At 21.0% G+C, this 17,681-nt stretch overlaps 6 protein-coding genes across 6 annotated transcripts in view; 3 read left to right on the top strand and 3 right to left on the bottom strand.

The window, feature by feature from the left end:
• Positions 1-690: 690 nt before the first annotated feature.
• Positions 691-2,991, top strand: DDB_G0287113 (hypothetical protein; the record flags this gene model as incomplete). Its single annotated transcript, XM_632312.1, has 1 exon — positions 691-2,991. The coding sequence occupies one exon, from the start codon at positions 691-693 to the stop codon at positions 2,989-2,991; it is 2,301 nt and encodes a 766-aa protein (XP_637404.1).
• Positions 2,992-3,136: 145 nt separating this feature from the next.
• DDB_G0287059 (hypothetical protein) lies at positions 3,137-5,659 on the top strand (the record flags this gene model as incomplete). The annotated part of the gene is made up of 1 exon (XM_632311.1): positions 3,137-5,659. One exon carries the CDS (start codon positions 3,137-3,139, stop codon positions 5,657-5,659), a length of 2,523 nt encoding a protein of 840 aa, XP_637403.1.
• A 100-nt stretch (positions 5,660-5,759) lies between these two features.
• Positions 5,760-9,954, bottom strand: DDB_G0287103 (timeless family protein; the record flags this gene model as incomplete). Its single annotated transcript, XM_632310.1, has 3 exons — positions 5,760-9,048; positions 9,148-9,469; positions 9,585-9,954. The coding sequence occupies 3 exons, from the start codon at positions 9,952-9,954 to the stop codon at positions 5,760-5,762; spliced, it is 3,981 nt and encodes a 1,326-aa protein (XP_637402.1).
• Positions 9,955-10,469: 515 nt separating this feature from the next.
• On the bottom strand, positions 10,470-11,026 carry DDB_G0304886 (LIM-type zinc finger-containing protein; the record flags this gene model as incomplete). Its single annotated transcript, XM_002649079.1, has 3 exons — positions 10,470-10,707; positions 10,816-10,883; positions 10,961-11,026. 3 exons carry the CDS (start codon positions 11,024-11,026, stop codon positions 10,470-10,472), a joined length of 372 nt encoding a protein of 123 aa, XP_002649125.1.
• A 172-nt stretch (positions 11,027-11,198) lies between these two features.
• DDB_G0287111 (hypothetical protein) lies at positions 11,199-12,163 on the bottom strand (the record flags this gene model as incomplete). The annotated part of the gene is made up of 3 exons (XM_632309.1): positions 11,199-11,334; positions 11,435-11,519; positions 11,620-12,163. The coding sequence occupies 3 exons, from the start codon at positions 12,161-12,163 to the stop codon at positions 11,199-11,201; spliced, it is 765 nt and encodes a 254-aa protein (XP_637401.1).
• A 4,911-nt stretch (positions 12,164-17,074) lies between these two features.
• gtaN (GATA zinc finger domain-containing protein 14) overlaps positions 17,075-17,681 on the top strand; it is a gene marked incomplete at both ends in the record, with an annotated part of 2,946 nt that continues 2,339 nt past the window's right edge. Inside the window, one exon of the mRNA XM_632308.1 lies at positions 17,075-17,681. This exon is cut by the window's right edge and continues 1,969 nt beyond it. Within this exon, the coding sequence (XP_637400.1) occupies positions 17,075-17,681 (607 nt within the window).

Genomic DNA, 17,681 nt, shown 5'->3' with positions numbered 1-17,681 from the left:
CAAGATTGAGTTAATTCATATTAATTGAAAAATTTATTAATAAAAAAAAAAAAAAAAAAATTATTATTATTATTATTATTATAAAACACTTTTAAAAAGAAAAGTCACATCATTATTTTCAACGATTGGTTAATCATTTTTATTATATTATTTTACTACATTTTTATTATTTTTTTTTTTTTATTTTTTTTTATTTTTTTATTTTTTTATTTCTTTATTTTTTTTTGAAAATTAAAATTATTCATCTCATGTGTGGGGTGTGTGGTTCCAATGTTTTAATTTATTTTTAAAATTATATAATATTTGTCGTGATTGCCAACTGATTAATCATCAACGTTTTATTTATGGAAGGATGGGTAAAATTTTTTTTTTTTTTTTTTTTTTTTCTTTTTTTTTTTTTTTTTTTTTTTTTTTTTGATTTTGTGGGTGAGGGGGGTGAGGTATTGTTTGAGATTTAGGGATTGTTTAGATTGGAATTTTTTTTTCTTTTTTATTTTTAATTTTTTTTCTTTTTTTTATTTTTTTTTAAAAAAAAAATAATTTTTTTTTTTTTTGGTGCGCCAACTAGAACTCTTGCATTTTTTTTTATTTTTTATTTTTTTTATTCACATCTATTGGGTTAAAAAAATAAAAAAATAAAATAAAAAAAAATAAAAAAAAAATTATTAAAATAACCATAAAATACTAAAAATGGTTATGAAAAAATCAAAATCAAAAACAAATAAACCAAACAAAGCAAATAAAAATAAAAATAAAAATTATAATAATAATACATCTGAAGATGTAGAACAATTAGATCAATTAGATATCAATGAACAATTAGATTCTCTTTTTGAGAATATTAATAATAATAATAATAATATTAATATTAATATTATTAATAATAATATTGATATTGATATAAATAATAATAAAAATTATATTAAAATTATTGAATTTAAGGATTTAAAAAAATTTAATTATTTAATTCCATCAGATCAAACTAGTATTTGTGGTTTTGTTAAATATTTAATTGCATTAAAAAATAACGGAAGTAGAGAAGCAGCAATAATCTTTGAAGGTATAAAGAATTTTGAAAGATTTAAAGAGCTTTACGTCAAATACTTTTTTATCGGTGGTAAGGAAAATAAAAATAAGAATAAATGGAGTAAATTGCGTGTCGATCAAATTGGTGAGATGTTTAATCATCTTGGCTTGGCGTTAACCTGTTGTGATGAAGTGATCTCCTTTAAAGGTTCTTTAATGAGTGAGCTTATAAGTTTGGCATGCACAATTAGTAACAATAGCTTGTATAAGAAATATCATGAACAAATCTTTGTCTTTTTGGCATCTTATTTCAAACAAGAAAGGAAAAACCAAGAATGTGAACTCTATTGTATCACCGGCTTAAAGTATTTCCCAAACAATGATAATTTCCATTACATTCGTGCTTTCATCCATTTCGATCAAATCACTTCAAAACAATGCTACGCCGATTGTAAATCTGGTTTAAAAATAAATCCAAACCATTTGGGTTTATTATTTATCAAGGCCGGTGTATTGTTAGACTGCAGAGCCTCAACTGCTGATCCGATCAGCCAAGTACTCGCTCACTATGTTTATATTAACAAGGCTCACTATGATCACCAATGTGTTCCTGAAGTTTTTTTTTATATTGGTATGCTATCAATAAACGAATTGGATAAATTCCAGCTTGCAATTAAAATCTATAGATACGCTGTTCAACTTGAAAGAGTTGCAATCTATCCAAATTCTAGTAGATTAAGAATGGGAAAAAATACACTCGAACAAATTTTATTATCACATAAAGTAACTTGGGAAATGTTAAGTGATCCTGAAGATATTGAATATCATTCTCCTGAGAAACCACCCGCAAATACACTTTTGGAAAATAAAGATAAAAAACAACTTGATGAAAAACATAATAATAAAATTAAAGAACAACAACAACAACAACCAGAAACAACCACAACAACCACAAATATGGATTTGAATAGTAATGATTGTTCTAACAATGAAGTATTAAATAATAAAAATAATAGTGGTAGTAGCAGTAGCAGTAGCAGTAGCAGTGGTAGTAGCAGTAGTTGTAGTGGTAGTGGTAGTAGTTGTAGTTGTAGTAGTTGTAGTAGTAATATTAAAATAAATGATGAAAAACCATATAAAATAACATTAATTGAAGATATTTATTTTGTTTTTGATGAAAATAGTGAGGATTTAAAATTGGAACAAAAAATTAAAGATAAAATTCAACAAATTAATCGTTTCCAAGAAAAATTTTATGCTAACATTAGAGAATTTCAAAAAGAGGAAATTAATAAACTTTTACTTATTTTACAAAATCAAAAAATAAGTCGACAACAAGAAGAACAACTTAAAAAAAGACAACAACAACAACAACAAATGGAAGAACAAAAGTTACTACTTGAACAACTACAATTGATACAAACAACCACATCAACAACAGCAAATACAACAATCATACCACCCCCACAACAACAACAACAACAACAACAACAACAACAACAACAACAACAACAACAACAACAACAACAACAACAACAACAAGAAGAAGAACAACAAGAAGAACAACAAGAAGGAGAACAACAACTACAAGAAAAACAACTACAAGAACAACTACAAGAACTACAAAAACAACTACAAGAAGAACAACTACAACAAGAAGTAGAAGAACAAGAAGAAGAAGAAAATGAAGAAAAAGAAAAAGAAGAAGAAGTAGAGGAGCAAGAAGAAGAAGAAGAACAACCACAACAACAAGAAGAAGAAGAAGAAGAAGAAGAAGAACAACAACAACAAGAAAAACAAGAAAAACAACAAGCAGGTCAAACAATACAAGAATTACTAAAAGAAGAACCATTACAAATGCAACAACAATATCTACAAGAAACAAACGAAAACCAACAGCTTTATAATATTAGTTGTGGAGATAAAACTATAACGTATTATTCTTTACTTGATGAAATTGATTAAAATAAAAATGTTGTTTCCTTTCACTTTAACTATTTCCTTTCTTTTTTCTTTCCTTTTTTTTTCAATTTTTTTTTTTTTTTTTTTTTTTTTTGAAAACAACTTTTTTTTTTTTTTTTTTTTTTTTTTTTATGATGATAAATTAAAAATGGAAAGGAATGAAATATTATTTTGGAAAGTGTATAGGAATGTAGTAATAAATAAAACAATACATTCTCAACTTTTAAACACAGACATTGAATTTGACTATGACAAATACTATGTAGGAAACAGAAGAAGGTTTGGTGATATACACTCATTTAAATGGTTGGTCGAAAATGGTCATTTAGATCTATTAAAATATAAACTTTTAAAAAATGAATATGTATATGACCTATGTTTAGAATATTTATTAAAATCAATATTAAATCCTTTAACATACTCAATTTCAATGGAGATACTTGAAATAATACTAAATAAATCAGAATATAGAGAAATTATTAACTATTCAAATATTTTAAAAAAAATTTTATTTTATAATAATAATGAAATTCTTGAACTTATAATAAACAATTTTTGTTACCACTATAAACATATAAATTGGATAACAATTGATCATTTAGAATATTCAATTAAAAATTGTTCTCAACAAATTATAAGTAATCTATTAAAGTTTATAAATAAAAATAAAATCAAACAAGATTTTAAAAATAAATCAATATATTGGTCATTAAACAATAAGTATGATGTTGATGGATGTATAACAAATATTTTATTAAATGATAATGATCTTTTTAATTTTAAGAAAATTGATTTAATAATACCATTTAAATTAACAAGTGGGAAGATAGATGTTTTAACAAGATTAATGGATTTAGATTTCTTTAATGATACATCAGACATTGTATGTTTTTGTAAGCACATTACAAATTCATCAAAGAGTAAACAATTATTAAAAATTGAAACAATTTTATTTTTTTTCAAGTTATATTATAAATGTACAACATCAAAAACAATTATTCCAAATGAAATCAAACTTCAAATTGATGAAATTTTAAAAGATAATAATAATAATAATATTAACTATGGATGTATTGAAAAAGAAAAACAACTATTAAAATTATTAATAAAATCAACAAAATCAAAAATTATTTATAGTTTATTTTATTTTAATTATTATGAATTAATTGATGGTATGGATAATAATTGTTTTAAACAATTAAAAACAAATGGAATTTTGATGAAATTAAATAAAATGGTTGATAAAAATGAAACTATTGAATTTTTAACTTCATTTTTAAATGAACTCCCATGGAGAAAAAGTTGGTTTAAAAATTTAAAACTAGCTGATCAAGTTAGTGATTTAATATTCAACAAATTTGATTGCTATAAAGAAATTTTAGAAAAAATTGGAAAAGAAAAATTAGAATTTATAAAAAGTCACTCTTTTAAAACACCATCAATCAAAAATGTTGATTCAATTTCAAAACAATTTTTAAAATCTATTATTGAATATGATGTAAATAAAACTGATAGTTTAATAGAACAAATTGATATAGAGAAATTCATAAATCATTGGAATAAAACAATCAAACAAAAAGGTGATCAACTATTTAGAGGAAGGAAAATCAATTTCATACCAAACTGTATGTTTGAAAAAATAAAAGATTATTTTGATTACTGGATTGGAAAAACAAAAATACAGTCAATTATTCCAGTTTGTGAAAAAATTATTAATTATTTATTCAGGAAATTACTTCAATTTCAAGATATGACATCTCAACAAATTAAAAACATTAAATCTCAGTTTGATTGCACACCAATTGAATTAGAACATTCAATATTTCATTCGTTTTTATATTTACATATTAAATCAAAGAAAATTATTAAATACATACTTTCATTTAATAAACTATTTTCTGGTAATACAGATGGAACTCGTTGTCCATGTAGAACATGTTTTATTGAAAATTTAATTAAGGAAGATGAATTAATTAATAAAATAATTAAACCAGATATATTTACATTTGAATATATATTTAATGATGATGATGGAAGAATCACATTTGAATATTTATTCAATTACTTTTCAAGTGTTCCTTCAAAAGGTGTATATTTAATAAAACATCAATTAAAATATTTATTAGAAATTGATAGATTAGATTTATTCATTTATAATTTAGAAGAAATTGCATCAAATAAATCAATTGAAAGTGAATATTTAGGTGGTTTTGAAATTAATTTTGTTAAACAATTAATAAGATCAAATGATTTTAATAAAATAACAACAACATTAAAAAGGTATATAGAGTTAGTTATAAAAATATATGGAAAAAATGGTTTAGAATTTCCTCAAAAAATGTTATCAATAGTGATGAAATTATATCTAAAGGATTTAACATCATTCATTATAAATGAATACAAACTTTCAAGTATTAAATATTTAGACCTTACTTGGTACCATTCCCCAATGATTGAATATTTATGTAAAAGTCATCCAAATGTAAATTTTAAAATACTTGAAAACTTTGGAGGTTCAAAAGATTCACACTTTTTTATTCAAATTTTAAAATTAGCAATTAATTGTAAAAGAATTTCAGATCTTAATATTCCTGAAATAATCAAAATCGCTTCAAATTATAATGATTCAATATTACTAAATATTTTATCTGAAAATGGGCTAAACATTTAATTAAAAATAAATAATGTATTTTATACAAAAATAAAAATAATATATAATGAATAATTAATTGTACAAATAATGTTTTTTTTTTTTTTATTATTTTATTTATTTAATTTGATTTATGTTTTTTTGATACCTTATCAGTTTTTTGATCTTCATCGCTACCAATATCTTTATCGTTGTCACTTTCTTCTTTGTCTTCTTCGTCATCATCACTTAAACTTATATTTTTTCTTTTTAAAACCTTGTTTCTTTTGTTTGGTGTGATATCTTTATCATTGTCGTCTTGATCTTTTTTATTATTTTTAAAACTATCCTCTCTGTTTGATTCCTCATCACTATCACTGTCTAAAATTGTTTTAACTTTACTTGATTGGATGGTATCACTATCTTCATCACTATCTTGATTGCTTTTTTTAAGAATTTTTTTTAATTTCTTCTTTGATTCTACTGATTTTTCAATTGGTTCAATGTTAACAAAAACATTTTCACTAAACATTTCTTCTTTTTCTTCTTCCTCTTCATCTTTTTCTTCATCTTCTTCCTCCTCTTCTTCCTCTTCATGTTCTTTTTCTTTTTCTTTTCTATTTCTTTTCTTTTCTTTCTCTTCTCTCTTTTTATTTTTTCTTTTTTCTTTTTTCTCTTTCTTTCTATCTCTTTTCTCTTTTTCCTTTAATTGAATTTTTTCTTTTAAATTTTCAATTTCTTCATCGTCACTTTCTTCTTTATCCTCTTCACCTTTATCTCTGTCCTCTTCTTCTTCTTTTTCTTCTTCTTTCTCTTCATTATCAGTTTCTTCTTTTTTATAGTTATTTGTTGAATGTTTTTTCTCTTTATTTACTTTATCTTCTTCTTTTTCATTATCACTTTCAACTTCACTTTCAACTTCACTTTCAACTTCACTTTCACTACTACTACTTTCACTTTCAGATGATGATTTTGATTTAGATTCATTATTTGATTCTTCTTCATCAGATGATTGATAAAGTGGATTTCTTTTACCATTTTTATCAAATTTAGCGACTATAGTTTTTTTTCCTTTTGAAGATATTTTGGATCTTGGTTGTTTTGGTTGTAATTTTCTTTGTTGTTTTTTTAATTCTTTTTGTTGAATTTCTAATGTTTGTTGTTCTAAAGCCTCTTTAATGGTTTCATAGATTGCAGTTAAATAATTGGTTGAATAGTTTTTTAATGAAGAGATTGTGTAGAAACCATTTCTAGATGTTGGAAGTCCAAATTTTAATAATGAAAAGATTTGTCTAACATTGGCCAAATTGTTAAAGTTTTCACCATCACACTCGCCTTCATAAAGCAATGGATAGAGTGTAAAGCTTGGATTATTCTTTTCTTTGGTTCTAATTACAATGGCATTCAATAGATGTTGTTGTAACCAACCTATAATCTTTGGTCCAACTTTTCTCTTATTTAATAATTTAATCTTTTCAATTAATTCTGGTCTCTTTAAAGTATCCTCCATTTTAGAGACAATATTTTGAAGAATATATTCATCTTTATCATCATCGCTCTCTAAAAATACTTCACCTTCATCACTATCACCATTTGATTTCTTTTTCAATCTACCAGTATTTTTTGAAATTTTTAATATTGGAATTCCATTTTCATCAAATTCTTGTTGTTCTTGTTGTTGTTGTTGTTGTTGTTGTGATATATCACCATCTTCATCATTTGTCTTTAAATAGAAACAATCAGTTCTAGATTTTGGAATTAAAATGTCAATTAAGAAAGAAGGATTTGATTCAACTGCTTTATAATATTTTGAAAGTATTTGATTAATAAATTCTAAAAGATCTTTTGAATCACCACTTTTTGAACTTGAAATTAATGGATCATTTAAGAGATTCTTAAAGAGATAGAATAGAGATATTTGATAAAACATTGGTTCCAATTCTAAATCATTTGCAATTCTTTTATATAGTTGAATGATTTGATGATTAATTAAAGTTGTATTTCCATGATAACCACCCAAAACCAATGCTAAATTCTTTATCACCTCAGAATGAGCAAATTCTGCCATAAAAGAAGTGAAATCCATACTATTACGAATTTGACTATCATATTCATCCTCTTTCTCTTCTTCATCTGGAAAACCATCGTCAGTTATTGTACCATCTTGATTTTCTGTTGGTTGATTGATTGCTTCAGTATTATCATCAATGGAATTCAAAGACTTTGAGGATCTTTGTCTTTTTGATTTAATTTCGATTGCATTATTTTGTTTACAAAAATTTTCAACCATAATAACCGTCGTAAATGATAAATCGATTAAATCGAGCATCATCGATTTACTATAATGATTTGGATCATAAATACGCATTAAATTAATAATCAACTTTAAGAATGCATCACGGTCATAGTAGATTGTTGATTGCATTTCCAATGAGATTTGTTTATACTGTTCAATGGGTGACACTGACATATAATTTAAAAGTGATATCATTTCTCTTAATGTTGATACTGCCACCTCTAATGATAGATGTTTCTTTATCATTTGATAATTACTACAACTTGAGAAAATGAATTGAAAGTTTGATGGTGACAATGTTGATGATAATGAACCAATGATATTGTCATGAGTGAAAGCATCAATATCTTCATCACCTTCATCGTCAGATTGTGGCTCTAAATTCTTATCGACTACCATATCATCTAATTCCTTTTCCAATTGCTTCTTCTTTTTTAATTGTTCAACTTTTTCACTATGATATCTTAAAAGTGCTAAAGAGAAACCAGTAAAGAATTTTGTTAACATTAAAAAGTTAAGTCTATCAGAATCCAATATTTGGGCATTCTCTTTTGCAAATTCATCCACAACAGTATTCATCAATGTATTATAACAACCATCTAAAAATTGTTCAGCCCAACTCTTTAAGATTAATCTAACCTTTAAAGAGGATGCAGTTTTCTTCCTTTCACCAATTACTTTAGTTCTACTTGCCAATAATGAAGCAGAGAAATTACCTAAACTTGTTGGTCTAACTGAATTTACTGTGGCCATATCTGGTAAAGTTTTATTTATAATCTTCTTACCTTCAATCTCTGAATAACTTGTATAGGTGCCAATAAATCTACTTCTATTACCATTACTAACTAATTTTGTTGATAATCTTTTCTCTTTTTTTAATAAATTAATTAATGATTTATCTTTTTCACTTAAAATTTTTTTTTTTTTTTTATCATTATTATTATCATCATCATCACCATTATCATTGTTTTCTTCATTCTTTTCTTGAGATGACCAAATTTCATTTGGATTTTCATTTTTTAATAATAATGTAAAAATTTCTAATAATAATAATGAATAAATTGAAATTTGTTTATAAACTTTATTTGTATGAATATTTTGTGCTAATACTAAAAATAATTCTAAAATATTCTCCCTAAAAGAGAAAAAAAAAAAAAAAAAAAAATAGAGTTAAAATAATTTTATAAAAAAAAAAACAAAAAAAAAATTATTAAAAATAATAATAATAATTTACTCTTCTAATAATTCAATTAAATTACTATGCATGTGACAACGATATTCAGATTCTATTGAAGTTTGAGAAGATATTGGATCTTGAATTTGTAACATATTTTTAATTAAAGTTAAAACCAATTCAATAATAATATAATCTTGACTTTTACCATTTGAAAAACCTAAATTAATCATTGGTTCCTTTAAAATATCCAATAAAGTTTTTATCAATTCTCTATTTAAAAATGATTCTTTCATATTTAATGTATATAATGTTTGTTTTGGAATATCATATGATTCAATATGATATGGTAATTGTAATGTTAATTTTACAAAAATTTTTACTTTTTTTTTTTTTTTTAAAAATTAAAATAAAAATAAATTAGTAAAGTTTTTTCTTTTTTTATTTTATTTTATTTTTTTTATTTTTTTTTTTAAAAAAAAAAAGAATATACTTACAAATTGTTATAACTAAATTTGTATTATCAGGATAAGCTATTAAGATTGGTACTAATTTAGATCTTGCTATATTATTTTTTCCTAAAAAATGAAATACAGATCTATCGATATCATCATCTTCATTTAACATACGATATAGAGCTCTTGCTGCTTCTAAACAATCTTCACCACATTCGAATATTTTACTAATATTATCTTCATTCTCTATTGCTTTCTTTTTTAATTTCTTTCCATCAATACCAACAGAGTTTATATTTTTATTTATATTATTTATATTATAGTTTAGGACTTCTTCATTTTCGTCATTTATATATCTATATGAACCTAATGCCCCTAAAATCTCTATTAACCCTGAGTCATCATCCATCATTTTTTTTAATTTTTTTTTTTTTTTTTTTTATTAATTATTTATATTTATATTTATTAATTATTAATTATTTGTATATTTAAACACAAACAAATATTTGTTGTGTCGAAAATTGTGAAAAAAAAAAAAAAAAAAAGTAAAATAAAAAGTAAAAAAAAAAAAAAAAAAAAAATAAAAATGCTTAAAAATTGAATTTTTGGGCGGGTAAAATTTTTTTTTTTTTTAAACAAACAATTCCAAAATAAGAATTATTTTTTAAAAAATAATAAAAAAATTCTATTCTTAGTAATAATAATAATAATAATAAAATGTATTTAATACTATTACTAAAAATAATAATAATAAAAAATCTAATTAGATTTATTTCTAAAAATAATACAAATTCTTTTTTATATTTTGGTTTAAAGTTTTTGGGAAAAAAAAAAAAAAAATAATAATAATCTCTATTTTGGTTTTTATCATGATAAAAAAATGATAGAATAATGTTAAACTTATTTTTATTTTCTATTTTTTTTAAACTATAGTTTATTACCACAACCTGTACAAAATTTATCAGTTGGTTTTGTTTCACCTGAACATTTTTTACACAAGTTATTTTTTGGTTTTGATTGGACAGAAGTTTGAGTGGTATTTGATGGTTGTGATGGTTGTGATGGTGGTGATACTTGTATTCCTGCATAATAACCATCAACTGGTGCCAATGGATATTTATGTTTACTATTTTCCTCTACATTACAAAATATTTGTTCATGAATTCTGAAATAGTTTTTTTTTTTTTTTTTTTTTTTTTTTTTAGTATTAACACACGGACATATTGAAATTATAATGATTTTATTTTTATAATTATAAATTAAATATATTTACGCAAATGTTTTTGGTCTTGATGCATTTTCTTGTTTAATTAAAATGTTATAACAAATTTGATGATAATCCTGTGATAATAGTATGATGAATCAGTAATTTATCAACTTCCCCTTCACTTGAATTTTCAACTACAGTAATTACGAACCTTGCCTTGGTACAATTGACGTTCTGCAAAGTAAACAGGCTTTTGACAAGATGGACAAAGTACCATTGTTATTTATATAAATATTAAATTTTTTTATTTTTTTTTTATTTGAAAATAAAAAAAAAAATAATAAAAAAAAAAAATTGGTTTGAAAAAAAAAAAAAAATTATGGTTGATTAGTTTTCAAATAAAAAAAAAAAAGTGATCATTTTTTTTTATTTTTTTTATTGGTTTATTTTTATTGATTTTTTGTAATTTTAATTAAGATTATTTCAGAATCAATATTATAATTTGGTATTGATATATCTTTAATTGATAAAATTTCTGATTTTAACTTCCACTTTTTTAAATAATTAAAAATTGTCTTTTCATTGCTATAAATAAAAATAAATAAAAAAAAAAAATAAAAAATAAAATATTAGAATCTATTTTTAGAATTAAAAAAAAAAAAAGGTTTTTTTTTTTTCTTCTTACCATCTGACTTGGTAGGTTAATAAAATTACTAATTTATCGTTTTTTAACAAAAAATAATACCATGTTGCAAAAATATCGTCATAATCTGATTTAAAATCAACAAAAAAAAAAAAAAAAAAAAAAAAATTAGTTTTATCCCAAAAAAAAAAAAAAAAATTAAAATATAAATAAATATAAATACATACTTTTGGTATTATCATAAAAACAATCTGATGTTATTAAATAATCAATAGATGAAGAGGTTAATTGGTTTGAAAATTTTTCAAAATTCCCCCAGGATAGAGGTTCAATGAAAATTTTATTGTCATTAATATTATTATTATTATTAATATTGAAACCATTTAAATTTAAATTATCAATAATGTTATTTTGGATTTCAATAAATCCATCAATACGATCTGTAATGATAATTTTATTTACACCTAATTTTGATAATAGAATTGATGGTAAGGCAACACCAGCGTTTAGTTCTAAAACATTTTTTCCATTCCAAAATTGAGGGTTATTTTTTGTAAGAGTGAATAAATACCAAGATAATACTAAACTACCATCCCAAATAAACAGCCCATAGTCTTTACTACTTTTTTCAGACACATTTATAATAATTTCATTATTAACGAAGATGTCGTCATTGCATTCTTCATCATCATCACTATCACTGTAGTCAACTAAATTATTTTGCTCTTGTTGTTGTTTTCTTGGGTTTTGACGAAAAATAAAAGATTTCATACATTAATATTTTGCTTTTATTTGAAAATGGGTGATTTTTATTTTTGATTATCGTGATTCTGGTTTCCTTTTTTTTTTTTTTCGAATTTTTTTTTTTTTTTTGAATTTTTTGAATTTTTTTTTTGCGAATAAAGATTTTAATTGTTTTCAACCAATCAAAAATATCTTATACAAAAGTTTTTCAAAAAAAATATAAAAAAAAAATTTTTTATAAAAAAAAAAAAAAAAAAAAATCACAGTTTCGTTTTCTTCTTTTTTTTTTTTTATTTTTTATTTTTTTTTTTTTTTAATCGTTCTTTTTTGATTTAAATAACCTAGGAAACTAAGAAAAAAAATTAAAAAACCAATGACCTTCCAAAAAAAAAAAAATATATAATTTTTGAACTGTTTTTTATTAAAATTGGTGGTTTATGATTTTTTATTATGATAATCTTGGTATAATTTTTTTTATTTTTTTTTTAAATTTTTTTTTTTAAATTAAATTTTTTTTTTTTATTGGCCCATTAAAAAATAAAGAGAAAAGTAAAAAAAAAAAAAAAAAAAAGGTTTGAATGTAAGTCTGTGTGTTTGGTGTGAAAATATTAATTTATTTACAAAAATCAAGAGAAACAATATTATTAGTTTATTAGATTACTAACCTAAATTTAGAACTATGGACTGATATTTATCACTGATTTAACCACAGATTTTCCAAAAAAAATAAATGGCACAAAAACGCTAAAAAAAATTGAAAAAAATTGAAAAAAAATTAAAAAAAAAATATAAAAAAATGAAAAAAAATAAAAAAAAAAATAAAAAAAATGAAAAAAAAATTTTAAAAACTTAAAAACGAACACTAAAAATACCATCAAAAAAAAAAATGACTTTTCAATATGGATCGACTATGAGCATATACATGCCATATTTTTTTTTTTTTTTTATGTGCTTTGATGTTTATTAGAAATAACATGGCAAAAAATAAAAAAAAAAAAAAATGAAAAAAAAAATAATGAAAAAAAAAAAAAAAAAAAAAAAAAAAAAAAAAAAAAAAATTCGAATTAAGATTTATTTTTTATTTTTTTTTTTTAATTTTATTTTTTATTTTTTCATTATTCAACTTTGACAATATCTCTGTATGTAAACGAAATATTTTAAAAAAAAAAAAAAAAAAATTAAAAAAAAATAAAATATAAAAAATCATCGTTTGTTATAATAAAATCAATTGAATTTTTTTTTTTTTTTTTTAAAAAAAAAAATTATCTTGTCTCAGTCGTTCGTACTTTTTTTTTTGTTCATCGCTCCAAACATACAGAAAAAAAAAAAAAATAAAAAAAAAAAGAAAAAAAAAAAAAGAAAAAAAAAAAAAGTAAACATTAATTTTTTTTTTTTTTTTTAATTTTTTTTTTATTCCATCTACTTTATTTCCCTTCCAAAAAAAAAAAAAAAAAAAAAAAAAAAAAAAAAAAAAAATTTTCCCTCCTTTTTTCCCATTATATTTCCCCAAACCCTTTAAAAACAACAAAACCCCCACCCTTAAGCCTTTCAACCAAAAAAATTAACCCCCTTTTTTTCCCCTCCCAAAAGCCCCTAATTCCCAAAAATCATTTTTGGTTTTTTAAAGCTTTATAAAACCGGATTCGTTTAAAAAAAGACTTTTTTCCTTTTTTTTTTTTTTTTAATTTTTTTTTAATTTTTTTTTTTTAATTTTTTTTAATTTTTCTTAATTATTTTTTTTGGCATCTTTTTTATTTTTTATAAAAAAACAAATTTCCCATTTTTGTTCCCCCCCTCCTTTTTATGCGCCCCCAAACAAAAAATTCTTTTTTTTCATCTCTTTTTTTGGGTTTTTTTTTTTTTTTTTTTTTTTTTTATATATATATATTTTTATTTTATATATCATAGCCTTACATAAAAAAAAAAAAAAAAAATAATAATAATAATAATAATAATAATAATAATAATAATAATAATAATAATAACAATAATAATAAAATAATAAAATTAAATTCAAATTATTAATTAAGAATAAATTTTTTTTTTTTTTCGTTTTTTCAAATCTTTTCAAAAAAAAAAAAAATCACAAAAAAAAAAATAGAGAACCCCCCTCATATTTTATATATAATTTTTAAATCTCAACTTTTATTTTTTCATTCCCAACTCAATTTTTTTTTTCTTTTTTTTAATCAAAAATCTTAATAACCAGATAATAATTGGTAATAAAAAAAAAATTTTAATAAAAATAAATAAAAATAATAATCAACACAAAAGAAAATAATATAACCGAGCAATAATAGTAATAATAATAGTTTTAGCAACATCAAATTTTTTAAAATTGTACAATTCAATACAGATTTGTTTTTTCAAAGACTTTTTTTTTTAAATCAAAAGAAAATAGTTTTCACAATTCTGAATAAGGGACCATATAAATTAAAAACAATAGAATTAGATATATTGTTTTTTTTTTTTTTTTTTTCAAAAAGTTCCACAAATTTTTCAAGAAATATTTGGTAAGTAAATTTATAAATTCTTTTTTTTGTTTTGTTTGGTTTTGGTCCACAATATCTTCCATTAAATCTTTTTTTTTTTTTTTTTTTTTTATTCCAAATCTTTTTATTTATTTTTATTTTTATTTTTTTTCAATAAAAAAAAGATGTAAGGAGGTCAAAAAAAAAAAAAAAAATAAAAAAAAATAATAATATCCATAAATCAATTTTTTATTTTAAATCTTTTTTTTTTATTGCTAGATATTTTTTTTTTTTTTGCAAACGCACCAAAATTTTTTTTTTCTTTTTTTAATTATTTTTTTTTTTTTATTCACCCAGCACAGGGTTAGAATTTTTTATTTTTTTTTTTTTTTACTAATTATTGGGATCATTGCATCCAGATATTTGTTGAAAAAATTTTTTTTTTATTGCCCAACCCTTTTAATTTTTTTGACAAAGCACATTATTTTACAAAATCACAATACACTATTGAAAAAAAAAAAATAATAAAAAAAAAAGAAAAAAAAAAAAAAGAAAAAAAAAAAAAAAAAAAGAAAAAAAAAAAAAAAAAAAACACGATAGAACCCATTAAAACTATTCATCACATGGGTTTGTTGATATTTTGAAAGTCGATAGTTTTTTTTAAAATTTTTTTTTTTTTTTTTCTTTTTTTTTTTTTTCTCTCGCCCTAATTGCAATGGCCTCGTTATAATATTTTTTTTTTTTCTTTTCATTATTTTTTTATTTTTTTTTCTTCATTGTCCTCCATAATTAATTTTTTTTTTTATTTTTTTTATTCATTTAAATATTTTTTTTGTATAAAAAAATAAAAAAATCCCGATAAAAATAATAACAAAAACAAAATAATAGAATTCATATTTTAATAATAATAGTGTTTTGGAAATCCAAAAAAAAAAAAAAGTAATTCAAATAATGATAATAATTTTGAAAAATATTTTATTTTATTTTATTTTTATTTTTATTTTTCAATTGCTAGATCTGCCAAAAAAAAAAAAAAAAAAAAAAAAAATTGTCGTTGCTCGCTTATTTTTGAATTGGTTGAAAAAAAAATTTTTTTTTTCCAATATCAAGATCCATACTTTTAAAATTTAATTAATTTAAAAATATTTTTTTTTTAAAATATTTTTTTTCAAAAAAAAGTAGTTAGTAGAGAAAAGAATTTCTTTTTTTTTATTTTGTTTTTTTTTTTTTATTTTATTTTATTTTTTATTTTTTATTTTTTTTTTTTACCAGTTAGAACTTAGTTTTCTGATTTATTGTTTTTTTTACTTTATTTTTTTATTTTATTTTTCTTTTCCCAACCTACAAATATATATCACACATACACACACAACACATACAATAGATTTTATATTTCACCTTTTTTCATATCTCGATATATAAAATAAAATTTTAAAAAAAAAAATTTTAAAAAAAAAAGTAGGCAACCTGTTTAAAAAATTATGACCCACATTTTGGATAGATAACCAATCAATTTTTATTTTTTTTTTAAAAAAAAAAAAGAAAAAACTTTTTTCACTCATATTTATTTTGTTTGCACGATTTTATGTCGTCAAATTTTTTCTTTTTTTTTTTTTTTTTTTTTTTTTTTCTCTCACACCCAAAATTCGTGTTTTCAAAAGAATAGTCCTCACATTCTGGTGCGTTTGATCTAATTCATACCCACCAGATTTCAAACCATTTATACCAATTTTTGATTAATTTTCATTAATCAATCCAATTTTTTTTTTTTTTTTTTTTCTTTTTTTTTTTTTTTTTTTTAATTAATTTATTTTTTTTTTTTTTTCTTAAATATTCTATTTAATAAATTTTTTTTTTATGTTCCAAATAAATCTATATACAAAAACTAATATTATCTTTTTTTCTTCTTTTTTTTTTTCCAAACAGATTTTACCAAATACTTCTTTTTTTGCGACATTAATAATTTATAATACACTATAATAATAATAATAATAATAATAATAATAATAATAATAATAATAATAATAATAATAATAATAATAATAATAATAATAATAATAAAATTTAATAATATTTAATAATATTTAATAATTGATATAATATAAAAAAAAAATAATAATAATAATAATAATAATAATAATTTAATCACATCAATAGTACAGTAATAATAATAGTTATAATAATTTTAGAAATCATCAAAATTTTTTTTTTTTTCAACCTAAAATTTTATTTATTTATAAGAACATAAACAATTTAATTGTTTTTTTTTTTTAATTCTTAGGAGATCGTTTCGATATTATTTAAAAAAAATTTCATTTTTTTTTTATTTATTTTTTTAAACGAAACATCTTCCACCTCCCCCCTTTTTTTTTCCCCAAAACCATTTTTCAAAATTTTTCCCACCCTGTAAACTTCAAATAAACCAAAACCAATACTTTTTTTAATTTATTTGTGAATATTTTTCATAATGTTTGAAAAAATTCCAAACCAAAATTCTCATAGCATGGGTGATAATAACACTGGCTATTATAATAATAATAATAATAATAATAATAATAATAATAATAATAATAATAATAGTAATAATAATAATAATAATTCAAATAATAATAATAATAATAATATTAATAATAATAATAATAATAATAATAATAATAATAATAATAATAATAATAATAATAATAATAACAATAATACATCACAACAATTACCATCACCACAATTGTCACAACCAAATTCAATGAATACAACACCAAATCAAACCTCACCAAATCTTAGAAGCTCACCAAATAGAGTAGCAAATAATATGACACAAATTAATATTTTAACGCCACATCTATTGCCGGGATCACCATCAGCTTCACCAATCCCAATTTCATCAATTCCAACCGCCTCTGTATATCGTCAACCATTTTCATCTTCATCATCATCAAACCATGATCAAGGATCATACCCAATCATAAATACCAAGTCAATCATTCCATCCGCATCACAACTTCAATCTCAAAATCTTAACATTATTAACTCTATAAATAACAATTTCTCCAAAGATTCACCAAATAGCCAAAATAATA

This window comes from Dictyostelium discoideum (genome assembly GCF_000004695.1).
Source record: "Dictyostelium discoideum AX4 chromosome 4 chromosome, whole genome shotgun sequence".
In the NCBI taxonomy this organism is placed as follows: Eukaryota; Evosea; class Eumycetozoa; order Dictyosteliales; family Dictyosteliaceae; genus Dictyostelium; species Dictyostelium discoideum.
Note: the sequence above shows the minus strand (reverse complement) of the source record. Positions and strands in the feature narration are given on the sequence as shown.